Here is a 27,213-nt window from a genome sequence, read left to right on the forward strand (position 1 = left end):
CAGATGTGCACATTTCATTAGTGTTTTAAGAATTACATCCATTTATTTTCATTTGTAGAAGTATTTGAGAGAGAGAGTGCATGTGCGAGCAGGAGTGGGGGAGGGGCAGAGGGAAAAGCAGACTCCCTCCTGAGCCTGATACAGGGTTTGCTCCCAGGACCCTGAGATCATGAGCCGAAGGCAGATGCTCAACCAACTGAGCCATCTAGGCGCCCCAAGAATTACAGGAATTTTTAAAAATCTCAATTTAAATGTATTATTTTTACTTCCTAAGCTGTTGATTGAAGTTACTTAATAAATGGAATGGATACTTCTTTTTACCTAGGGGGTGCTGTAACAAAACTGTTGACCCCTGAGGGGTGCTGTGAACAAAGTTTGGGAACTGCTGCAGTAGGTGAAAAAGTGAAATAAAATCTGAAAAGGCACTGTAATCAGTCCTGTTCTCCCGTGTGTGTGTGTGTGTGTGTGTGAAAACGAAACAAAATACATCAAGATTAAATAGTGGGCAGTGGAGATATACTAGGTCTTCCTTCTCCATGATTTTCTATATTTACTAATGTAAACAGCTATTACTCTCATATGCTGAAAAAACCTTAAAGGTTATTAAAAATGACACCCCCCCCAAGCAGCACATTTGCTTCTAGGAATAAAAATATCTGTTAAATATACTAGAGAATTTCATTTTGGGAGAAGGTTTGATTGCACTCCACTAAACTTCTCCAGCTTCCTGCTCTACATGTTTGGGATCTGGCTTTAGGGCACTGAGATTTTGAAGAAACCTGTTTCTGAATGCATCTCTCCCTGGCGCTGTTAGAAAATGCCCGTTTCCCACCCCTGCAGCCTTCAAGAAGTGAACTTGGCTTGGGGTTTCAGCCGATCTGGCCTCTCAGCCTGAGGGGGAGCAGGTCTAACCAAGATGGCAAAACTGACCGGGTGGGGAGGCAGGGCTTCCCGGTGTCAGATGCGGCTGCTGGGATACCCATTTCTCTGGCTCCTGCTCCATGGGGAAAGGAATGCCCTATGGCACAGGAAACATGCCTTGAAGAAATTCACACTTGAAAGCCCCCGTAAGTGAGAGAGAGACAGGGTGTTTTGCTGTTAAAACTGACCAACAGCTGTTTCAGCTCAGGTCATGATCTCAGGGATCGTGGGATGGAGTCCCATGTCAGTTTCTGCCCTCCATGGGAAGTCTGCTTGAGAATTCTCTTCCTCCCTCTGCCTCTTCTTCCCACCCCAAATTAATAAATATTTCTTGAAAAAAAAAAACAAACAACAGACCAACACCTGAGAACTTTTATATACCTTAGAGAGTTATCTATAAAACTGAGACATATATATGTCTTTACGAACTATGAAGGAAAACAAACTATTGTTGTCCTGAGAAAAAAAGGGCAATTTTCATTCTACTATACTTGTGATAATTGGGTTTGTTTCACTTTATTGACTACTAATATTTTAAATCTATTTAACTGTTAAACCCACACACTAGACCTAAGAGGTAGTGCTATTATATCTACTAGGAACAGATGAAGAAATGGAAGTTCACAGAGCTGGGGAACTTGCACAGGGTCAACTAGGTGAAATTGGTAGAACCAAGCTTTTGGAATTATTTTGGATAGTCTGGCTCCAGAGGGCTCTTAACAAGACACTGTCACTTCTTCTTTGTAACAATTTCCTTACTCACGGGTATCCTTCCATTAGGCACCAATATATGACTATACACTTTCAAAATCCAAGCTCAGGGGCACCTGGGTGGCTCAGTGGGTTAAAGCCTCTGCCTTCGGCTCAGGTCATGGTCCCAGGGTCCTGGGATCGAGCCCCATATCGGGCTCTCTGCTCCGTGGGGAGCCTGCTTCCTCCTCTCTCTCTGCCTGCCTCTCTGCCTGCTTGTGATCTCAGTCTGTCAGATAAATAAATAAAATATTAAAAATTTTTTTTTTAAAAATCCAAGCTCATACCTTCCCTAAACTTTCTGGGAAGTACAGCCATTTCGTTCTGAAAGCTTTCATAAAAGCTTTTATATGTTCTATTGTATTATATGTTACATGTCCTATATCCTTTTGTGACATTATATTTTGTCTTTACTAATGTGATTCTCCACTAGATTAGGTAGTCTGTAGAGAGGGGGACCAAATATTATTTTTTTCTAGAGCTTCAGGTTTTGGAACAAAGTCAGTACACAATAAATATCTGACTAGAAATGAAAGCAGATGTTTGACAGCAGTTACCATTGGTGACATGCCTTTATGCCCTCTGCCCACCTCAAAAGTCACCTGCAGACATTTCCCATCCATGCTGAATGTTTCCTGAGTCTTTCCTACCTGAAGGCATTCTCTGGCTACCGAGGAATGCCTAACCAAATGTGGGAAAGGCTGGAGTCTGCCAGGGAATTAACTCCCAGGAAGAACCCACAATCACTGAGGGGTTTAAGTTGGTAGACAGTTTCTTCAGCTTCCTCACTGGGGCAACTCTGAGCTGTGTTCTACAAAGTCTCTCGGGCCATTCCTGGAGGACTGAGTCCCTGGTGCCCACAGCAGTTACCTGTTCCTTAACACCCCCCCACATTTTTTTTTTTTTTTTACTTTTCTTCCTTAGTGGTCTGAGTACTCCATTCCCCCAGAGCCACAAGGAAATGAATTCTGCCAACAACCTACATGAGCTTTGAAGCAGACACATCTCCAGTTGGACCCCCAGATACATGGCAGCCCAGCTGACACCTTGATCTCAGTCCTACGAGATCCTGAGCAGAGGATCCAGCTAAGCTGTGCCCAGCTCCTAACCTATGAGAACTGGGAGGGTATTAATAAATCTGTGTTATTTTAAGCTGTTGAGTTTATGGTCATTTGTTAAGCAGCAATACAAAACTAATGCAGATTTGGGTACCTGGAAGTGGGGTGCCACTGTAAAAAATTTGTAAGAACACGTGTGTTGGTTTCCTTGGGGTGCCGTGACCAGTACTACAGATGAGGTGGCTTAACTAGCAGAAATTTATTTCTCACAGTTCTGGAGACTGGAAATCAGAAATCAGGGTACTGGCAGGGTTATTTCTTACTGAAGCCTCTTTGACTTGCAGATGGCCTCCTTCTGTGTCCTCACCTGGTCTTCCTTCTGTGTCTGCTTGCCCCTGGGGTCTCTTCCTCTCCTTACAAGGATATCAGTCCTACTAGATTAGGGCCCACCCTTATGACCTCATTTATCCTTAAAGGCCCCATCTCCAAATGCAGTCACAGTGGCCATTAAGGCTTCAGTATATGGATTTTGGAAGGACACAATTCAGTCCATAACAACACATGGTTTTATAACCAGAAAATGAGTAGAGGTTGGAGGAACTTTGAGGAACATGGTAGGGAAAGTCTAGGCTGCCGTTTCTTAGTAGAAATCTGGACTTTGAGGATGCTGACTATGAGGGCTCAGAGGCAAGCTAACATATTACTGGAAACCAGAGAAAGGGGGATCCTTGCTCTGCATTGGCAGAAAGTTTGGGAAAATCATCTCCTGGAGTTATGTGGAAAGCTGAAGCTCGAAGTGATAAACTTGGTGACAGATCAAAGATTTCCAAGGAAAGTGTGAAAGGTGCTGCCTGATGTCTTCTTTCTGCTTCCAGTAAAATGCAAGAAGAAATAACTTTAAAAAAAGGAACCAGAATCTCAGGACTTAACAATTCTAAGATCTCTAAATGGCAAGAGTTGGACTCTTGGAAAAGCATGCTCCAGAGTAAAGGATGAGATGTGACTGTACAACTCTGATAAAAACTCAGAAAAACTACAGGTCAGAATATGTAATTATACAAAGGGCTTTTTAGAGAAATTAAGGGTATGGCCCACAGATCTTCTCAATCAAACCAGAGAACCTCTAGGAAGCTTAAGGGCACTGTCCCTCAGCCATCTTAGCAAGAGGCCAAACAAAGTACAGAAGGGTTTATCTTAAAAAAATATCTATGGAGATACTTTGGAGATAAATGGAGTGAACCACAGTGAAATCTATATAAGGTCTATAAGTTCTTGAGAAACTGTTTCTATAGAAATACTGCTAGAGGGGCGCCTTGTGACTCAGTCTTTAAGCATATGACTTCGGTTCAGGTCATGATCCCAGGGTCCTGGGATCAAGTCCTGCATTTGGCCTCCTACTCAGTGGGAAGCCTGCTTCACCCTCCCCCACTCCCTCTAATGGGTTCCCTCTTTCACTGTCTCTCTCTCTGTCAAATAAATAAAGTCTTAAAGAAAAGAAAAGATAAGAAAGGAAAAGAAAAGAAAAGAAAAGAAGAGAAAAGAAAAGAAAAGAAATACTGCTAGCTTGGACCAAGGGACAGAGATGACAGAAAAGAAAGGGAGGCTTTCAGATTCCCCAAGTCCTACTGGCAGGAGAATGCAGGTTGATAAAAACTGTTCTGAAACACAGGTTTTCATGCTGAGTAAGGGCAGAGTCAGTGGGTGGAGTCCAAGCCACATAGGATTATTCCAAAGCCTTAAAACCTAATCAAGGAAATCCCAACGCTTGCCAGGCTGGATTTCAGAACAGTTTTGGACCAGTGATTCTGTCTTATCTTCCATTTCCCCTGTTTTGAACTGGAATGTCTATATCTATTACCCTATACCACCATCATAAGCTGGGAGGAGGAGTGGAGGGAGAATGTGGATAGATGTCTGTTTAGTTTCACAAGTCCACATCTGGAGAGGACTCCAGCCCCAGCAGCTGCACTTAAGAGATTACACCCAAGTGCTTTATCCACACCTGATCCCATGCTAACTTGAAGATGACACTTTAATGGGAAGATACTTTGAGAAAGAGCTCAGGTGAATGCATGTGGGAGGCATATCAGGGACCAAAGAGGGTGATCCCTACCACCACCAGTGATTCCAGGCCCTTCGTGTTCATGCCTTTGTGTAATTCCTTCTCCCTGAGTGTGGGCAGGACCTGTGGTTTGCTTCAAACCAAAGGAACATGGCAAAGGTGGTGGGATGTCACTTCCGCAGCTGTGCTATATTATATGGCAAAGACGATGGGAGGTGCCTCCCATGGTGATGGTACATGATATGGCAACAGTGATAGGATATAGCCTATGATTATGTTATGACATATACACAAGACTGCAAGTGGAGTAGATCCGTCCTCCTGCTGACCTTGAAGAAGCAAACTGCCATGAGTTCCATAAACACAAGGAAATGACTTTTGCCAACAGCCTCAATGAGCTTGGAGGTAGATTCTTCCCTAGCTAGGCCTCCTGATGGCAACGAAGTCCTGCTGACCTCATTATGGTGGCCTTGTTAAAACTTGAGCAAGGAACCCAGTTCAGAAATGCCCTGGACTCCAGACATTGAAACGGAGGGAAAAAATGTCTGTTCTTTTAAGCCATTATATTTGCGGTAATTTGTTATGCAGCAGTACAAGCTAGCTGATACAAAGATTCCCCACAGGTGATGGATTGTGATGACAGAAAATACTTAGACTAGTGCCATCTTGGCAGAGCTGTCTTCATTGAAATCTTAACCTTCTAGCTAACAGAAGAGTCAATCAGTTGGATAGTGGCGTGCTGCTTAGACATGATCAAAGCATTGGTAAACTGCTTTATCGCTGGTTTAAATAGAGTCAGCAATGTAACTGTTCTATTTAAAATGACTCAACAGAATGATAACAACGATAGGATTTGCCAGTGTCCCCAAAGAAGCCTGTGGCTGTCATTTTAGTGCCCCAATTTCTATAAGATGCTAAATGAGAGATAAAATTAAATCTTTCAAGTTCCAAGCATATGTGGGAGTCACAGAGAGCCACATGCTTTTTTTTCTTTTGATTTAGAAGGAATATTTTCAGTTAGGTCACCTCTGCCAGGAGAGAAGAGCTGGGGCAAATAAGGCATTCCCGAGAACATCATCTCCCTTTATATAGAATCTGCCAGTTATCAAAGCACAGCCATTCTCATTTGATGAGTTCAGCTGTCAGGAGTGGAGAGCAGGTCACTCAGTGGGAAAGGAACCCAAGTCTGTTCCTTTCAAGGAGAGAGGTTTGTGATCGGAGGGTTCATGGTTTGACCTTAGGCATGATCAGCCCATGGAGCAGCAAGGCCACCATGGAGAGAGTGAGCCACACGTGTCCGGATGCATATTCTTTGCTTTTTGACACACACTTGCACAGACATTTCCTATTTAAATATTCTGCCTTATTCACAGGAGAAGACTTGTAGATTACACGCAAAGTAAAAGACACTGCAAAGGACACAGAGCACTCTGCAACTAGAAAGTAAAATCATGTGGCAGTAATGAGAAATCACAAGGAAGCAGGCATTTAAGGGACAGGCTTTCAGATTCTCAAGAGAGTGCCAGTTTGTGGGCCACATCTGAGTTTTCTAAATGCTTGAATCAGAAGCACCCCCCCTTTTGCTTAAAGATTTTATTTATTTGACAGAGAGAGTGAGAGAGCACAATCAAGAGGAGCAGCAGAGGGAGAGGAAGAAGCAGGCTCCCCGCTGAGCAGGGACCCTGATGTGAGTCTTGATCCCAGGACCCTGGGATCATGACCTGAGCTGAAAGCAGATGCTTAACCATCTGAGCCCCCCAGGCACTCCAGAAGCACCCCTTTTACTCAGAGACAATATCTGACATCTAGCACTAACCTGCCCTCTGACCTTGGGAAAAATCACTCTACCTACATGGGTCTCAGTGGCCTCATCTGTTCAATGAAAAGGCAGGACTGGGTAAGAAAGAAGTAATTTTTTGACTTAGCATCATTTATACATGCAAGACCTGTTCGTGCCCAGATGTACCCTTATCATCAGGAGACAGGGTGATGTGGTGGTCACAGCCTGAGTTTTGAGTCAGACAGGTTTGGAGTTTGAAGCTGGGACTCTTTCAGTTGCTAGCTCATGGGACCCTCAGCAAGTTCTTTAGCCTTGATGAGCCTTGCTTTCCTCCCCTAAGAGATACCACCCACTTGAAAATTTGAGATGAATGCTAAGGGAGACAGTGTTATCAGTCAGTTGTCCAATAATGCTGTGTAACAAATCGCTCCATGCTTGGGCTCACACAGTATGCCTGGGGCTGGAGCAGCTGCTTCAAGCTCTAGAGATGCAAGTGGGCCAGGGTGATTTTGCTTTGTGTGTTGCTAAGTCTTCCAGATTCCCCCAGGTACCCAAGGCATGTTCTTCTTACAGTGATGGCAAAAGCCCAAAGCTCAGCTATACCTTTTGAACCTTTGCTCATGTTCCTGGATTGGCCAAAGCAAGTCACATGGGCAAATCCAAAATCAAGGCATGGGGAAGTCCTTAGTCCTCCATGAGGCTGTGGCAAGAGGAATGAAGAACTGAGTTTAATAACTCAGTCTGCCACAGATGGTCCATGTGAAGCACCCCTGCAGCACAGGTTGTACTTAGCCACAGACATCTCTGATTATGCTCGCTTTGTTTTGTGTCCACCTTCTCTAGGCCAGTCGATCTTTCATGCGCGACTTGAAGCAAACTAAAAAATTTCTCTGGCTCACTACTCTACTCACCTGATACAACAATATAAGGTCCTCTCCTTGGAATGATTGTCTTTTTCCTATGGTCCTCTTATGAAAAGCAAATACTTTGGAGGTGAGGGGTATACAAAGTCATCTTTAGCCCATTGGGAAAGAAGGGCAGAGAAGGAGGAGAGAAAGGGTATGGGAGTGTGGGGCAACGAAATGCAATTGCCTCTCTGACATTAGATCTGCGTTCAACTTAGAAATTGGGTGGATTTCAACAAATGATCAACCATGGTGCTCTCCATGGAAGAGGTAATTTCCCTCCACCTCTCGGGGAGTCTACAACTTTGGCCTAAATTCTAGAGCATTGGTTTTAGGAATGAACTCAGCATCTCCACATTAACACCCCCACTCTGGCTTCCCAAGTGAAGGAGAAGGAAATGCTCACCTCTCACACTGCATGTGTGTGGGACTTTCTAACACTTCAGAAGGGGCCTGAAGGGTTTGGAGCAACCCCATCCTTCAGGTCTCCCTGATGTCACCCCCAGCCCTTCCTGTCTTCCCATGATCTCTAGCTCCATCAGCTCTGCCCCTGAATCCAGACTCTTCCCAGTTCCTTTCATCCAGGAGAAGTAATGGCCCACCCATCCCATGCCTACAGTCTTGGCTCTCTCTTTCTCTTTCTCCCTAAAACTTTTTCAATCCGGACTCCCAGGCTGGGAAGCTTTACCCACCAACCACCCACAAATCTGCTTGTTAACAAGGACAGGGATTGGGACCCACTTAGAGTAGAGCATGAGTTTCTTCATCTATACAACTGTTTACTTCATCAACACAACTGGTTTCAAACTATTCAATGGTTGTTATGAGAACACCACAAGATAATATTAAAGATGTACTCTGTATAAACATTTCTAGTGTTTGGTTACAGGTCAGGCCTGTTTCCTAGGGTATTCTTACAAAATCCACAGATTATTAGAAGTTTGATGTCTGCCTTGCTTCCCACCAGCATCTGCTCTGGCATCAGTCCTGGGATCAAACAATCACAATGAGGTGGACACAGATCCCCTGCATGCATCCTGTCCCTGTGTGGGAACTGGCCGACCTCCTCTCCGGAGTCGGAGGAGACCACAGTCACAGCAGGGATGCTGGCAAAGGCAGAAACCATAGACGTAACTGTCAGTCCTAGATTACTTTCCAGTACAACCCACTACTGACAATTACTTGATACATGGTACATTCTATTTAAGTCTACCTTGGTCTTGAGGGTGACTGCCGATACTCAGCTCTTAAGAGGGAGTGACTGTGACCATTCTTTTATGAGGTCTTGGGGGTCCAATCCTTTTATTTTCTTTTTTTAAAGATTTTATTTATTTATTTATTTTTATTTATTTATTTGACAGACAGAGATCACAAGTAGGCAGAGAGAGAGAGAGGAGGAAGCAAGCCCCCTGCTGAGCAGAGCGTGCAATGCAGGGCTCGATCCCAGGACCCTGGGATCATGATCTGAGCCGAAGGCAGAGGCTTTAACCCACTGTGCCACACAGGCGCCCCGGTCTTGGTGGTCCAATCTTAACTGGAAGCCTAGAATCCACCTCCTAAGTTCCAGTATCATGGACTAGGAACGTCCAATTATTTGGGGTTTGTTTCAGTGAGTCGCAGGTGTGGGCTCCTCTCGGGGTGGATACAGAGCTGCCTGGGCGTTAAGATGAACAACCTGGAGGCCCAGAAGAGGAGTGATCCTCCCTCCTGGAAAGGGAAGAAGGGGTGAGGATCCACAGTGATCACTTTCCTGCGATGGATCCCTCTCCCCTGAAACCATCAGCTGCTTCTGGAGGAACAACATCTGAGTTTAAAGCTGCTCCACCTTGGAAAGGAAATGTTAAGGTAGAGGTAGCTGAAGTAAAACCCTGCAGTGAAAAAAAAGAAAGATGGTACTTACAAGTGGTTGATGATGATTTTATATTTTTCACTTTCAGAGGGGTCTGTGGGCATGCATGTGCACATGGTGGGGGGTGGGCATGGGGCACATCAAATCCTAATCTCATTGATACAAGGCAAAACTGCTCTCAGAAGCTTTCAGATACGACTGGATCATAGAAATGCAGGTATACAATACATCTGGCTTTGGTCTTGGCTTTGTCTACTCCTCTGGAACAAAGAGTACATCATGTCCAAATCTCCTGACTTTAGGCAAGTGAGAGAATTTAAGGCCACTGTGATGGGTTTCGTCCACATTCTCTCTGGCTGTGGGAAGGTTGAGAAGGCATACTGAAAATGGAAGGAGAGATTCCAGGACATAACGGGCACTGAAAGAATTGTTATCCCCAATGGTTTTGCAAGTGTGGATGGAAATACTAGTGATAACGTCAGCAAAGGATTAACAACCCCTTCTCCTAGGGAATGTCTTGGTTTCAGTCAATAGACCCTGCTGTAGGTTTTTGTGGTTGGTTGGTTTGGATGAGAGGCTTTAAAATACAGGTGATGTGCCCAACAGATTTCATGATTACATTTTCCTTTCCAAAAAAATTAGGTCTTTAAAACACACTATTTTTTTTGTAAGAAGATTTATCAAAATCATATAATCAGAAGGATTCCTTGAATCTCAACTCTTATACCCATTTAATTAATAATGTCCCTAAACACTGCGGGATGGCATATCAAATCAATATAGTTGGGACACTTTAAATTGGATTGTGCTTTTATTCTTTTTAAAAATTTTATTTATCCATGAGAGAGAGAGAGAGAGAGCGAGAGAGCGCACAAGCAGGGGGAGCAGTAGGCAGAAGGCAGAAGAAGGCTCCCACCTGAGAGGCTCAGTCTCAGGACTTCAGGATCATGACCAGAGCTGAAGGCAGACACTTAACTGACTGAGCCACCCAGGCGCCCTGGATCTGACTTTTAAATGAATCAATTCATTTCATAATGGAACAATTTCTTGATCTGAAACTGGAGTCCCTCATGCACTGGGGTTTAACCAATGGCAAACTCCTGACTGTGACTTCTGAAAGCCCCAACACCATCCAGACCCTCTTATCTACCTGACCATTATCTCCCACTCCTCTTCCCCATCTTATCTACCTGACCATTATATCCGACTTCCCCTTCCCCATCCCCTGTGCTCCAGCCCCAAGGGGATATGTTTGTCCTTTAAAGTCTCTATATTTGTTCCCACCACAGGGCCTTTGCACTGGTTTTTCCTTCCATCTGTGAATTTCTATCCTCATGGGCTTCTCCAGGTTCCCTTATCACCTTCCCAGTAGGACTCTACTCAAGGACTCCAAATAACTTCCCCACGCCCTCAGTTCCTTTATATTTTATGTTTGATATTCTTCATCTCATTTATGCTATTGAAGCTGTGTTGTTTACTTATTTACATGGTCATTATCTGTTTCCTATGAGGATTCAGGCTCCTCAGAATAGGCACCTGGCACTTCTTATTCAAATAGGAAGTTCCTCACCCAGAACTACCTCTGGGACAGTGTGAGCACTCAATAAATGAATGAGTGAAATTAATGTAAAATTTTCTGCATCCTGTGGGTTTTAAAGATACAGATCTCGGAACTGGCTCTGAGTTAATAAACAAGGATTGGCAACCCTTGGTACATGCTTAACAATGACATTATCAATATTTTTATAGGAGGCTAGGTATTGGTGTAACAATACATTTCATGGCCTTATGATAATTTATGTCTTTTCTCTCTTTTGAGATTCTATTTAAATTCAAGTTAGTTAACATACAGTTACATACAGTGTAGTATTAGTTGCAGGAGTAGGATTTAGTGATTCATCCCTTGCATATAAAACTCAGTGCTCAACAAAACAAGGGCCCTCATTAATGCCCTTCACCTATTTACTCCATCCCCCTACCCACCTCCCTTCCAGCAACCCTCAGTTTTTTTCCTACAGTTAAGAGTCTCTTATGGTTTGTCGCCCTCTCTGTTTCTATCTTATTTTATTTACTATTTTTGTTGGTTTATAGGCACTTACTCTTTTTCTAAAAATGTTTATGGTTGAAGCAGGCAAGAAATCTTGATTTTCTTGAAATGCTTGGGAGACTCTGATGAATTAATATCTAAATATATAATTTGATCAACAGAATTAATTCAATCATAAAATATATTTTTCTAAAGAACTGCTTACCAGATCTGTAATTTTATTCCATTATTAAACTGAAGTACAAACTGCAGAACGCATTCTTCTCCACACACTAAAGCTCCTAGAGAGTTTGGATCCTGGCCATATAAGCTGATCCTCACTTTATGGATAAGGAGATATCTGTTCAAAGAAGTCGGTAGGCTACTTATCTAAAGACACACAGAACTGGCAGATCTTGGGCCTCCGTTCCAGTGTCGGACTCCCTGAACTCTCCCTCCTCTTTCCAATCCTAAGAGCCTAGCAGGGTGAGCATCTGGGCACTGGATTTCAGCTTGTAAGGAAGGTGCTTCTATGTTCAGTAGGATATTTTAGTGGGAACAGACCTGAAAGATGTACAGCCACACAGACTTAAGAAGAAAATCATGGGGGGTTCTGTAAGAGGGTACCCGGTGGAAAACATTGGGATGAAAATAAGAGAGTAGGAACCACTCAGTGCAGCTAGTGGTGTAGGAGGCTTTCAGATTATAAGACATGAAACAGGCACAGGGGCCCCCAAAGTCATGAAGGGGCAGCCTTCGACTCTCACAGCTGTCGTGAGTGTCATTCGGCTACGAGCACGACAACCATCTGATGCCCAGTTTGACCCCCTGGTGACAGCTCTCGGAAGATGAAGGTAGCACTAGAAGAAATGATCTCTCCATACTTAAGTCTGAGCAGTGAGGAAGAACCCCTCAGTGACATGGAAATGAGAAGGATCCTTAGGAGACCCTGTTCCCTTGAGTCAAAAGCAAATCAATGCCAGAAATGTCGGAGAGTTGCCTTGTAGTTCAAAAATGTGGATGGCAAAACTTTCCAAGCAAGTGGTGAGTCCCATGGAAACAGAACTAAATTAAGGATGACGTGGCTCTGAAGACGTAAATCCCGAATGTGAAATTGTGAATCATGAAAAGAGACAGAGGGTGGAGAATTAGAGAGTAATTATGATGGGAGCGTTCTGTGATGAACTTTCTACATAGGCTCTGCTGGGGAAGAATATGAAACAGCAGCACAATCCCTCAAGAAGGACAGTGTGGCCAGACCTGAGCATTTCCTGCTCTTGATTTTCCCTGTTTCTGAGAGTAGGATGCTTTTTGACATGATGGCCAAGGGTGGGGGGTAAAGGAGGAAGGAGAATCTCACTTTAAAGGACAATAAAACACCAAAGATGATGAAGATGAAGCAAACCCAGGCAGAACCAGTTTTGCTCTGGTATTCTTTGCGCATCTTCAACCTTGAAAAGATAAAGAGAAGACTGTCAGTAAGAATTTGAAAGATAAATTAGAGAAGGGATGGTGAGCAAGGATGTAGCAATTTTCAATGATGTTGAAACTCTTGGTTGAGGCAAATTATATTCTGTGACACTGAAAAGGATGGAATATTATATCTAAGAATCTCAGATAGTTGGAGAGACTTGAAGATTACCAGCAAACTAAAGAAGACAAACATCTCTATTAAAAAAGAAAAACCACCCAAAACCATCAGTAGAGTGTGAGGAGCAAATTGTAGAAGGCGCATATGATAAAATTTGACATCAGCCTGGGTCACCTGGGTGGCTCAGTGGGTTAAGCCTTTGCCTCTGGCTCAGGTCATGATCTCAGGGTCCTGGGATCAAGCCCCACGTTGGGCTCTCTGTCAGCGGGGAGCCTCCTTCCTCCTCTCTCTGCCTGCCTCTCTGTGTACTTGTGATCTCTGTCTCTGTCAAATAAATAAAATCTTAAAAAAAAAATCTTTAAAATTTGATGTCATCCTAAACAGAGTGGTTCTCAAATTTTTGGTCTCCAGAACTTCTTATAATTATTGAGGACAGACTCCGAAATACTTTGGTTTATGTTTTATCTATCAACATTTACTGTATTTGAAATCAAAACTGAGAAACATTTAAAACATAAGAATACAAAGCATTGCTCCATTGGGTATCAGACCAATGACATCAAGACATGTCATGTAGCTCCTAGGAAGCTCCACTGTACACTTAGGAGAGAGTGAGAGTGGAAAATGCAAATGCAAATGACCCCATGGTATTATTAAAATGAGTTTGATCACGTAGACTCCCTCAAAGAGTTCAGACCACACTTTGAGAACTGCTACAAGAAAACTCCTCACCATGTGCCCAAGGAGACATGGACGTTCATGACAATATTACTCACAAATAGCAAATACTTGTCAATATCCCTTAGTAGAGAAACGGATAAACTGTAAAAACAAACAAACAAAACCCCCCCCCAAACCCTCTAATTCCTAAATAAACTCATTTTCTACACATACATATGATTTATCTCAAAACAATGTTAAGCAAAAAAGCAAGCTGGAGAATATTAGATATAGGATGACATCATCTAATAAAATTTCAGTATACCAAATAATACTGTTATATCTATAGCTCTATACCTGAAACTGAAAACCAAATATGAAGCAAATATTAAAATATGCTATCTGTTCACATTAGGTAGAAGCTACAAAGGCTTTTTAATATCATCCTTTATATTTATTTTTAGCATCTTTTAAATGATTTCTAGGCTGTTCCAGAGAGTGATCATTAAATTCGAACTTCAGTCCAGCTAAAACTGTGGTTCTTAAAATGTGCCCCCCGCCTCAATCATCAGCAGCATGAGCAGCAAATGAGGGCTTGTTAAACATGCAAATCACCAAGCCCCCCCAGATCTACTGAATCTGAATCTCTAGGTTGGGGCTGGGGAATCTGGGTTGTAACAAACTCCTTAGGAGATTCTGATTAAAGTCCAAGTTTAAGAAGCAAGGGACAAGAACAATGTGACCATTCAACCTGCCATTTATATAAATGCATCTCATTCAGAAGTAATTTTGGTAATATTGCTTACGATGTTCCGTGGACAAAATGATGTTGGACAGAAAAAGGAATTTCCCAAAGGTACTTGCCAAATGTTTTAAAGGGATCTCCCCCAAACCCCTCTACCGCCTCTGGGGGCTCAGATTTTCTCAGTTTGCCTACATGCCTTTGGCTGAGTACATGCATTTTAACTTCTGATGCAAGTCTGAGCTAACCTGTGCTTTTGGTTACATTTCTGAGCATTTGGAAATCCTGACCAGCATAAACTTGTATTGATTATACCTTATGCAGATAAATTCCTTTATAATTACCTAAATCAAAGATCTTAAAGTGTGGGTTCCAGACCAGCAGCATCAGCATCACCTGAAAACTTATTAGAAATGCAAATTTCTGACCCCAACCGAGTCCTGCTGAATCAGAAACTCTGGGGATGAGCCCAGCAATCTGTGTTTTATCAAGCCCCCCAGGGTACTCGGATGGACTATAGTTTGAGAAACACTGATCAAAATCGATCTACATGGAAGAAGTGTGATCTGGCAAGGGAGACAAGCAATTTAAAGAAGGTTCTGAATTGGAACAGCTGAAACTCTAATCAGAGAAGAGTTCATTGTGATGGTGAATTTCCCTTCAGAACCAGCCTGCCCAAAGCTTACTGACCGGTACCCAGGAACCGGCAATTTGCCGCAGTGCAAGGCGCTATGCATTTCTTCCATTTACTGCTTTCACGTCGCGATCTCTCACTGTCCTTTGCCCCCGTTACAAGACAACCTGAGCAAATTAGAATTGTTGCTTCTACTTGAAGAACTTTGCCAAAAAAGCTTTAAATCTGCACAGCTCTTCTCACTCCTTTCTGTCAATTCCTTCATAACTTGTTTCAAGGGTTGTTCAGACTTCTGAAATAGATTCTATATGATTTATTATAATATGTTTAAAATAGGGATGATTTCTCCAGAGAAGGCATTTCCAAAGTATGTCATCTGAACCACATTACATACTTTGGCCCCCTGAGCCTTTTATTTTCTTTATTCTAGAGGGGCTGGTGGAGTCTGCAGGACTCCCTCGGACCACCAGTACTGCCCAATAGCATTAACTGCACTGAGGATCAGGAGGAGAGTATCAAGTATGGATTTATTGGGCATCCTTCAGTTGAAAGCATTTGATTAACTTTACTTCTTCTGGGGAAAATCCAGCCTAGCTGAATACTGTTTTGTCACTCCCCATCTGTATTTACTTTCTTTCTCACAGGCAAAATTGTGCCTGGAGTCCCATTTGCAAAATTCAGGCCTGGGTCTACACTAGAGATGTATTTTCCAGTCATCTTGTGGTTTGCATGTAAGTGTCTCTAACAAATATTTTCACTTCATATAGACTGGAGGCTCACTCATAGGGCATCAGGGCAAGAAGGCCCCTACCATGATTAAGAGAATCCTGGGGCTCAGGAGCTCGGCAGGTAGGAAACCTTGCTCCGACTCTCCGTGGGGCTGACAAATTCTGTCAGAGAGGATATGGGCCAGCCCACCTAAGAGACGGAAGAAATGAACTAGAAGTCTTGTTAAGTCCACCATCCACCAAGAACGGTGGATTATCACTGAGATAGGAGTGTCCTCCTCTACCACCAGCCAGGACCTGCTAGGACTCAGACGAGTGAAAAAACCACAGTGAATAAACGATGCTCTCTAGTAAGACAGCACACATCCTGGGCCTTTAGCTAGGATGTTATACTAAGACTGCCTCCTTCTAGAATGTTCCTCATCATCTGATAACCACACTCAATAACTCTATTTCACTTGGGCATTTTACCTTCTCTGTGACGGTCAGTGGCAGAGAATTTTCTGGGCACAATGCATATTCCAATGCCTGAGTTTTAGAAAAACTTGGGATATGAGAAAAAATAAAAATAAATAAAAAGCAAATTCTTTCTAATCCCAATTTTGTATCAGATATGGCCCCCCCCCCAATTATTTAGTCATTCTGAAGCATTAGCCTTCCCTTAGGGAGAAAACGTGAGACAGGAATCCATCAGAATCCTAGAGGAGAACATAGGCAGTAACCTCTTCGATATTAGCCACAGCAACTTCTTTAAAGATATGTCTCCAAAGGCAAAGGAAACAAAAGCGAAGATGAACTTTTGGGACTTCATCAAGATCAAAAGCTTCTGCACAGCAAAGGAAACAGTCAAAAAAACAAAGAGGCAACCCATGGAATGGGAGAAGATATTTGCAAATGACAGTACAGACAAAAGGTTGATATCCAGGATCTATAAAGAACTCCTGAAACTCAACACACACAAAACAGACAATCAGATAAAAAAATGGGCAGAAGATATGAACAGACACTTCTCCAATGAAGACATACAAATGGCTATCAGACACATGAAAAAATGTTCATCATCACTAGCCATCAGGGAGATTCAAATTAAAACCACATTGAGATACCACCTTACACCAGTTAGAATGGCCAAAACTAGCAAGACAGGAAACAACATGTGTTGGAGAGGATGTGGAGAAAGGGGAACCCTCTTACACTGTTGGTGGGAATGCAAGTTGGTGCAGCCACTTTGGAGAACACTGTGGAGATTCCTCAAGAAATTAAAAATAGAACTTCCCTATGACCCTGCCATTGCACTACTGGGTATTTCCCCCAAAGATACAGATGTAGTGAAAAGAAGGGCCATCTGTACCCCAATGTTCATAGCAGCAATGGCCACGGTCGCCAAACTGTGGAAAGAACCAAGATGCCCTTCAACAGACGAATGGATAAGGAAGATGTGGTCCATATACACTATGGAGTATTATGCCTCCATCAGAAAGGATGAATACCCAACTTTTATAGCAACATGGACAGGACTGGAAGAGATTATGCTGAGTGAAATAAGTCAAGCAGAGAGAGTCGATTATCATATGGTTTCACTTATTTGTGGAGCATAACAAATAGCATGGAGGACAAGGGGAGATGGAGAAGAGAAGGGAGTTGAGGCAAATTGGAAGGGGAGGTGAACCATGAGAGACTATGGACCCTGAAAAACAATCTGAGGGTTTTGAAGGGGCAGGGGATGGGAGGTTGGGGGATCCAGGTGGTGGGCATTGGAGAGGGCACGGATTGCATGGAGCACTGGATGTGGTGCAAAAACAATGAATACTGTTACGCTGAATATAAACAAACAAACAAAAAAATCCTATTCAGTAAAAGGATACTGCCTAATATCAACCAGTAGAGTCGGTTAATTGGTCAGTTTCCATTAAATATCATTACCCTTTTTGTCCCTAAAGATGTATCTTCTCAAATATCCATCTTTCGAGTATTTTACACTTTAGCTTCCTGAAAAATTTCAAAATCTTATCAGAAAATCAAACTGACAAAATGCACGATTAGAAGACTCTGTATTTATCTTTGGGTTGAACAGACCCACCCATTTCAATAACAGAACAGAAAACAAAACAAAAAAATGCCAAAAGAGAATGACAAAGACTATGCTTGAATGATGGAATCACAGTGCTAATTTACTCAGCCCCGGTGATCTAAAAATTTCCAGTAACTCACCAGGTAGGCTTCTTTCTTTGCATCCTCTAAAAACACAACGATTCCTGTTTTGCCTAAATACTTAAACACAATGTGTTCAATATTCAAGTTTACTCAGAAGGTATTTATAGCTCAGATGTCTGCTAATGTCATGAGCAAGAGACATAGAATAGAATCTAATCTCTTAAATAACAGGACAATAAACTTCAATGACATTTAACCCCCATAGATAGCTTTTGGGCAATTGGTTGGTGGTCTACAGAATTCATACCATTCTGAGACTCATAAAGAAACAGCAAAGAGGGGCGCCTGGGTGACTCAGTGGGTTAAAGCCTCTGTCTTCGGCTCAGGTCATGATCCCAGGGTCTTGGGATCAAGCCCCGTGTTGGGCTCTCTGCTCAGCAGGGAGCCTGCTTCCTCCTCTCTCTCTGCCTGCCTCTCTGCCTACTTGTGATCTCAGTCAAATAAATAAATAAAATCTTTAAAAAAAAAAAAAAAGAAACAGCAATGACTGGATTTTCTCTATACTCACTTGACATACCTGAAATTCCCAGTGATGGGTGTTATATGTAAACAATGAATCATGGAACAGTACATTAAAAACTAATGACATACTGTATGGTGACTAGCATAACATAATAACGAATACTAATACTAATAAATTTATTGGAACTAATTTCTGCTTTAATGCAGTTACTCTCATGAACATCCCTTACCAAAAATCTACTAGCCCTTTCTTTAAGGTAAATTATATCCTAAGACTCAAGTGACTCATTTTTATTTGAAATAGATAGACCATGAAGACAAATATGAATATATATGTATTTAAACATGATTACATATAAAACGCGCACACTATTTTGGGTATGTAGGTATATGTGCATGTATATACATACATACGAATCATTATTGTTGAAAATCTGTTAGTATTAAGTTTTATAAATAAGTTTAAACATTCTGAGGGCAAATGCAAAACACCTAAAGGTTGCCTATTTAATCAGAAGTTACTGCCAACACTTACCAGAGGGGCTCAATAATATTCTTCGGTATGAAGACTAGCAAACACCATTTTAAAGTAGAAATAGGGCTTCTCTATTTTGTGATTGCATTTTATGTGTTTTATGTGTTTGATTTAAAAAAAAAAAATCTCACATCTGAAAGCTGAGGTTCCTTTTCATGTGCTGCAATTGACAATAAGTGGGGAACATTATACTCATTGGAGAGTAAGTACGGATCATCAGTGGAGCTTTAAAAACAAGTGCATGATTTAGGCACTTTTCTAGCTTGCCTGTAAAGATGGTGCCCTGCTTCAAATGAGAACATGCCTCTTGAGCCGACTAAAAGAGAATCCCCACCATACCTTCATGGGCGCCAGCTGGATGGGTGTGATGCAGGAAGGGTCCACCATGGGCTTCGGCCTGTTGGCCGTGTCCGCTAAGAGGCTGTGCCACTGCTGGGGGAGGCCCGTGAACTTCTGTTCTTGTGGATCAAACCCGGTGTGCACCCTGTGTTCAAAGTTGGAGGGACCAGATATTTCAATCTTTTTCTTTTTCTTTCCAAACATGATGCAAACCTGGGAAATGCAAACAGAACAAGAGATCTCTGGTTAGATCTCGCTGGCATAAGACGACAGGAAAAATGATTCCATTGCAGTTCTAGCTTTTCAATGATTCCTCTCTGTCTCAGCTGCAAAAGACAAAAGTTGGATTTTCAGGGTGCATAGAGGAGGTATTTCGTTCCTAATCTGTTTTCTCCTTGCCCTTGCCATGTGGAACATAGTTCCCTGTCCCACTGATCTTGGATTTGGCCATGGGACTGCTGCGCAGCCCAGGGTGGAGGGTTTTGAAGGCACTGTTTATCTCCACTTTCCTCCTTGTGCTTTTGCCATCTGGCAAGAAGACCTGTTTCTTGTGCATATTCCCTCAGCCTGGATCCTGGAAGGAGAGATGCGTGAAACCGACCCAAATCCAACCTCCAGTCTGGATCCAGGCGCAGATGAGTCACAGGGGACTCGGGGGTAAGAAAGCAATGTTTATAATTATGCCACTAAGATTCCAGCCTTGTTATGTGGTATTAGCAAAGCAAAAGCTGACACGTACACAGGGAGAAGCATCTCAAAGTTTGGCGTGCACTTAATATCTGAACACTTTTGAACAAACAGGGGTATAGATGAAAAATGGGGTTAATAATCACAATCACCATTAAGTCAATCAGAGAAAGACAATTATATGATCTCTGATATGAGGGATTTCAGAGGCAGGGCGGGGGGTCACGGGGAGTAGGGAAGGAAAAAAATGAAACGAGATGGGACTGGGAGGGAGACAAACCATAAGAGACTCTTAATCTCATGGAACAAACTGAGGGTTGCTGGGGGGTGGGATAGGGTGGCTGGGTGCTGAACATTGGGGAGGGTATGTGATATGGTGAGTGCTGCGAATTGTGTAAGACTGATGATTCACAGACCTGTACCCCTGAAACAAGTAATATGTTATATGTTAAAAAAAATCACATTCACCATATACAATTATTATGAGGCTGAAACAAGCGAACATTTGTAAAACACTCTGAAAGGTACCCGGCACAAAGTTAAGTGCTGCAAATATTAAATAGATCTCTGAACAAATATGCAAGAAACCTGAGTGGCATTGCCTGCAGAGAAGGAGAGAAGAGAGCCTCAGGGACAAGGCAGGGAGGAAGACCACTTTTCAGTGGATATTATGTTTAGAACATTGCACAGTGTATTTTGTCTATTTGAAACAATGTAGTTTACCTAATTGAAACATATTCTGTGACCAGGATACCTTCAGGATACCTGTAAAATAGTCACTGTGTGCTTAATGGTACTGAAAACATCTAAGACATCCTGGGTTTGAATCCCAGGCTGGTTCACCTACCCACTAGGATCTTGGGTGTAACTGCTTTTCCATCTCTTAGTTTATTGTGAATAGGACAATCATGATCGTTTGGGGAATCCTGAAAACCCGGCTTTATATAAAGGGAGATGGTTTGGTTTCACTGTAGCTTTGTTGGGGAAGCCTTATCCCAGCACTTAGGCTTAAATAAGCAGCTTATATACTCATACAGCTCCATGTACCTATTCTTCACAGCCTACATCCACTTGCTGTCAATTAATTAGGGATAATGGTGTGCCTGGTGCCTGTTTTCCCTACTAGAATAGAAGATCCACCAGAGAAGGGATACTGTTAGCTTGTTCATTATGATGTGCCAGTGCCTGCCATACAGAAGGACTCAACAAATATTTGCTGATGGACTAAAATAACAAGCACGGTACATTTATTCATGACTAGCACCTAGGGTAAGAGCTCCACGGATGTTAGCATCTTCCCCTGCTCTTCCCCTCTTCCCCACCCTCTCTCTCCCTTGCCTTCATCTTCCATTCAAATTTGTTTCTTCTTATAACCAGTTACCCTGCTTGGCAAACAGGGTCTTCCTGCTGCCTTCAAGCTTTCTCACAGTCCCGTTCCATCCTCTACCGATATCTACTAGGTCTGTTGAGCTGCAATAGAAAATACCCCAAACTGGGAGGTTTTTTAAACAATAGCTGGTTCTTTCTCATGGGTCTGGAGTTCGGAATCTAAGATCAAGGCTCTGGCAGATTTGGTTTCTAGTGAGAACCTACATCCCAGATGGCTGTCTTTTCCCTAGGACCATGTTGGAAGGGAAGAGGGAACTCTCGCTGGCCTCTTCTAATAAAGGCACTAATTCCATTCACGAGATTCAACCCTCATGAGCTGGTCATCTCCCAAAGGCCCTACTTCCTAACGCTATCTCTTTGAAGATTAGGAGTTCAACATATGCGTTTTGGAGGGACATATTTAGACCACAACACTGGATGGATATGTATTCTCTTGACCAGATTCCTCACAGCTTTAACTCCTCCAGACTCTATCAAAACCCATTTCCCCATCCATCCTGGTTGTTACTTTGGACTAATTTGGAAAATGCATCAAGTGATTAAGAAAAATCAATGAAAGATAAAGGCTCAAAACACCTTGATGTGTTGTGTCTTTTGGAGAGCATAACATAATTTTTAAAAACTCTTTAAGTACCCTACAAAAGTGGATTAATAAATATAAGTCAGCTGATTTTAAACATTTGAGGACACCCCAAGCCAAAAATGTAAAGAACTAAAGGAATCCAGCTGTGGTTGAGGACCCCTGGAATGGCCTCCCAATGTTTCATGCCTCCCAGTGTCCATGCCCCTGGGTGGGTCTCTCCCACACGACTCTGGGCCTGGATATGTAATTAGCTGTGGCCAACGGGACAAAAGAAACCATGACACAAGCATGAAATGATCTTGCACATTGGGGCTTGCCCACCTGCTGCTCTTGGAACCAGCAGCCAGCTTGGGAACAAGGCCAGTCCATCCTGCTGAGGATGACACACTTTGGTCTAGCCACCCATCAGCCAAACCAGCAATCGGTCCAGGTAGTAGAGCCACATAGCTGATCAGGTGAGCCCAGTCAAAACCAGCAGAACCACCATGCAGGTGAGCTAGGTCCAAAGTGCTGGTCTACAGAATCAGGACACACTAAATGTCTGTTGCTTTATGTCATTACATAGTGGACATTACATTTTGGCACAGAAATGCTAAGAGCAAAGACTTGCTTATCATCCCATATCTTGTATCTTCAGATGCCCATCATTTTTCTTCTTCTACTTTAGCTGCTTCAAAGTCACAAGTAATAATGTTCAATCTGGGTCACTACATTAGCTGCTATATAATTCTATCAACTCAGAGGAATCTTAATTGTGATACTACTCTCTGGTTGGATATGGGCCTATAATATGGCCAGGATATTATGCCAAGTAAGTAAGTGAGTCTACATACCATCTTTCAGTGTTATTTAGTGAAAACAAAAATAATTTGAAAATATAATTTGGTCATCTGTTGGCTGAGTCCACCTGATGTTTTAATAAACTTTATGGCCATTTTTAAAAAACAAGATAGCAATTATCTTAGAAAAATCACATGAGATGAAGTGGGGTTTTTGGTTTTGTTTTGTTTTGTTACATGAATTCACACATGAACAAGCACTGAAAATGCTAGGTCAAATATTTTTAGAACCAGAATAGAAATGTTTTACTCTTCCCTTCCTGACTGTGAATGTCCCAGGGGTTGCCATGGCACTCAAATGAGAATGTAAAAAAGAAAATATCAATGAACGAATACTGTTCCTTGTTCTAAAATAAGGCAGTTGTGGAGAGAAAAATCTGTGGCTGAATTAATTTTCCTACACTGTACCCTGTGATACAACTGTAACAACTGTTATAAATACAGCGAGACATATCTAGTAAGTTTGAGTTGAAGAGTTACAGAGGAAGAAACCAGAAAGGAAAATTAAGAAGTTCTACCTTTTCAAGCAACGTTCCTGTGAAGCTCACACTTGACTAAATAGAGAGAGAGACTCTCCATGGTGGACGGAGATATTTCATTAGTGATGGCCATTACTCTGATAGCAATGAGGAATCTCACAGTCAGGTGAAAGAATCCTGATGTTTTTTACACCATGAAGCAGAGAGATACAAGGTAGGAGGCCCTCCTAAAACCCAAGATCTGCTTGATAAATTGTCTCTTCTCTCTGAGAGGTCCGCACTTAGTCTGTCCCTGGCATAGTGCTCAAGGTTCATTGCGTCCGCTCGCACTTAAAACTCACAATAACCCTACGTTGGCAGTGGGACCGGGAGGGGAATGTTTCCAGACCACTGTCAGGTTCGATCTGCTAGGAGAACTCACAGCAACTTAGCATACAGTTCCACTCCAGCTGTGATTCATTACAGTGAACGTAGGCAAAGCATAATCGGCAAAGGGAAAAGGCACATGGACAAAGTCTGGGGGAAACCAGGCGTAAGCTTCCAGGGGTCCTCTCCCAGTGGACTCACACAGGACCTGATTAATTCCTCTAGCAATGAATTGTGACAATACATGAAAAAATGCTGTCTACCAAGGAAGCTTTTTTATAGACTCAGTGCCTGAGGATTTTATTCAGTATTAGTCACATAGGCACCCTTTGCATGGCCCATGCCAAAATTTTAGCCTCCAGAAGAAAAGCAGGGGTTCAGCATAAACAGTTCAGTCACAGTGAACCATTTTTATCAGGGAAAGGTGGGAACCCTCCTGGAATCCGAGCTCCCAGATGCCACCCAAGGGCCAATCTTGCAAATCGGCTTTTCTAAGACATGCTCAGGCCTGCTATGTTAACTCTTCTCTGAACAGGAGGTGTTATCGTCATATCTCCATGGAGGAAACAAAATCTGAGAAGTTAAGAAATGACAAAGCTGGAGGCTCAGAACCTCCCAACACATGCTTTTAATTACTACACAATTCAATGTTGTCCTGCACTAGCCTTCTTTACCACATATCCCTACCCCTGCCCTTCTTAGGAAACTTGGTCCACTAGAGATATGCCTGGGTGGGGATGGTGAGCTCGAATAAGGGAACTATGAGATTCTGGAAATCTGGGGATCCCCTTATGTCTCTCCAGAAAGACCCTTTTTCCTGACCGAGCAGGACTCTGTCACTGAGAAGGGGCCAAAGTGCTGCTGGGAGCCAGGACAACCCCTCCCACAGGAATAAAGACCCTTGCTGCTCAGCCTCCACATAAAGTAAGGGCACAGAACTCCTCATACTGCTCCTGAGTTCCAACAGACCTATTTCCAGAACGTTCTGGTGGCCATCATTCAGCACAGAAAATTCTGCGAATGGTGTTTATCTTTTAAAAAGATCTATTTATGTGAGAGGATGGGGGCAGAAGAAGAGAGAGAATCTCCAGTAGATTCCCCTCTGAGCGTGGGCCTGACATAGGGCTCAATCTTGCGACCCTGAGATCATGAACTAGGCCAAAATCGGGAGTCAGAATCTTAACCAACTGAGCCACCCAGGCGCCCCTGCTACAGGTTTTTAAATCAGGCATTTCAAGACTTTATATCTGCTATTTCCTAATTGCTTTGTTTCACTGTTAAACACACATGTGAACGCTTATCTGCTAGTTTGTGCATCAACCAAAGTGTGTTCCTGAGCACACCAGCTCTCTGAAAGATGAAAACTGTGCAGGATGAAGGGTAGTTCCTTAGTGAATTACAATTGGGAAACAATGGGTTATATATATCTTCTTTGTGGGACTTCTCTGCTACCGTGTAGTTTCATTCTTAGAGGAAGACTAAGCAGACCCCAGAATCCATGTTTCCAAAAGTTTCTTGCAAAATTCAGAGCAAACCGCACTGCTATGATGGACAGTTTTGGCCAGCATGTATTCTTGCCTGGAAGCGGAGTCGTGGAAGAAACTGAAGGAAATCCAAACTCCCAGACTCCAACGCAACACTCTGGCAGTTTCCCTGTCATCTCAGCCCGGGAGCTGCTTTCAACATCACAGCTCTCAGCCCCAGCTGAGTGCTGCCTGAAGCACATGCCCGGGCTCAAAGCCCTCGTTATGTGGCATCTTGTACCTCACATGAGCAGAGATTCAAGGGACTGGTGAGCAAGAGAAGGGCACCTGGGATGCTTGGTGTCAGGTTGCTTGGTGTGGTAACACATCACCTCCCTGGGGACCAGAAAATGCTAAAATAGACTTAATATAGGACTAACTATGCCAGATGCTGTCCTGTCTGTATAAACCCAGGTATCCTCTTCATGGTAAGTTATGTTGTAAGGGCTATTGTTATTCTCACCATACAGATAAAGAAATGGAGTCTCAGTGGGGTTAAGAAGTGCCCAAGTTCACCCAGGTAGGAAGGTACTGAAATGGCATACAAGCCCAAGCAGTCCACGTGCTCAGAACAGGCTCATCCACGCTGCTCTACACTTGCTGCCTTGAATACCAGACCGGTCCTCACTTCCACTATGTGGCCTGTCCCATGGCCCTGGCTGCCTGAGATGGAGCCCTCCTCTCTCAATGCATACTCCAGATTTGCTGAGCTTCTGGAATAGTTAGAATTACTAATTAAGGAGGCATTGGAAGAAGCCCTTTGAAAAATCAGTAGTCATAGTAGGTAACATGAAATGAGTATTTCCTGGAATCAGACATTGTCTAACCTAAGTGGAACAGCCATTCTCTTATATTCTCACAACTCTGTGAGGTATTACTTTTATTTTATAAGGGCAGGGATCGAAACTTTGGGAGGTTAAATCATGGGGTTTCCCATGGTACCAAGATTAGCAGTGACTGAAATGGAGAGAAATCCAAGTCTACCTAATTTCAAGACTTGGCCCTTAAGGGCCATGTCTGACTGTCTAATTGCAAGGTCCTATTCCATTATCAATATGCAATTTACTGTCATTTAAAGTGAATTTTAGGCAAAACCAATAACTGTGTGTCTGGAACTAGCCTGGGGTGCATAGACAGGCTGGGAGACTCTCCCCAAACCCAGAGTGACATCACAAAGTAGCAGGGAATTTGGAGATAAACAATAAAAATGCATGCCACCTTACATTACATTATAAGATGTAATAAGCAAAAGTAAATGATTATTTACAAAGAAGCCATTATAAAAAGAAGAGAAAGACAACAAGATATTTTGGGAAAACCCAACACTGGAATGGAAACAAAAGATAAGCATAATGCAAGTCCTGGCTCATCAGTAAGTAAAGACAAAAATCACAAAATGTAAGGACCACTTACATATACAACCAAAAATAGTTGAAAAAATTATACTGTGAAAGGGTTAGAGGCAGATTATGTAATAAAGCTAAATTCTATCTACACAGCAGAAAATACTGGAGATGGAGATACCTAAAATTGTTATAGCTACATACATATATCTTTGGCTCCGTATAAAAAACTGAGGGGCACCTGGCTGGCTCAGTCTGTAGAGCATACAACTGGATCATGGGGCTGTGAGTTCAAATCCCATGTTGGGGATAAAGATGACTTAAAAATAAAATCTTAAAAAAAAAAGCCCAAAACTGAAGAAATGTCATGGAGGCTTCTGGTAAGCAGAACTTGGAGTTATCATGGGGGGAGGGGCAGGCAATCATTAGAGTTCTGGAGCTTTTTTGTAAACCACATGTGGTATATTTCTCTCCTGAAATATCTTTGAACCAACAGAAAACACACACTTGTCAAAATTAACATGTATCCAAATATACTCAAGTAAAATGTTAAAAATCCATCCTTTGGGTTAATGTTCAGAAAAAGAGACTGATCTACATGGGTAGCAGAGTACACAAGGTGCTCCTAACCATCATTTTGAAATATGGAGAGTAGCAATTCATGAATGACTGAAGAAGTTGCTGGTTCTTGACAAGTATCCCAGATGACACCTTGGGTTTCCAAATGGCTCCAGTGTACTCAGATTTC

The 27,213-nt window shown here is 42.6% G+C and overlaps 1 protein-coding gene across 1 annotated transcript in view; it reads right to left on the bottom strand.

Moving 5' to 3' along the window:
* The window catches only part of LOC111141714 (p21 (RAC1) activated kinase 5), a 284,924-nt gene that overhangs the window by 82,193 nt on the left and 175,518 nt on the right, over positions 1–27,213 (bottom strand). The window contains exon 3 of the mRNA XM_022494496.1: positions 19,257–19,469. Coding sequence (XP_022350204.1) covers positions 19,257–19,460 — 204 coding nt within the window. The 5' untranslated portion in view covers positions 19,461–19,469. The remainder of the gene's footprint in view (positions 1–19,256; positions 19,470–27,213) is intronic.

Source organism: Enhydra lutris, unplaced genomic scaffold, assembly GCF_002288905.1.
Source record: "Enhydra lutris kenyoni isolate GAN:26980312 unplaced genomic scaffold, ASM228890v2 scaffoldscaffold6, whole genome shotgun sequence".
Classification (NCBI taxonomy): domain Eukaryota; kingdom Metazoa; phylum Chordata; class Mammalia; order Carnivora; family Mustelidae; genus Enhydra; species Enhydra lutris.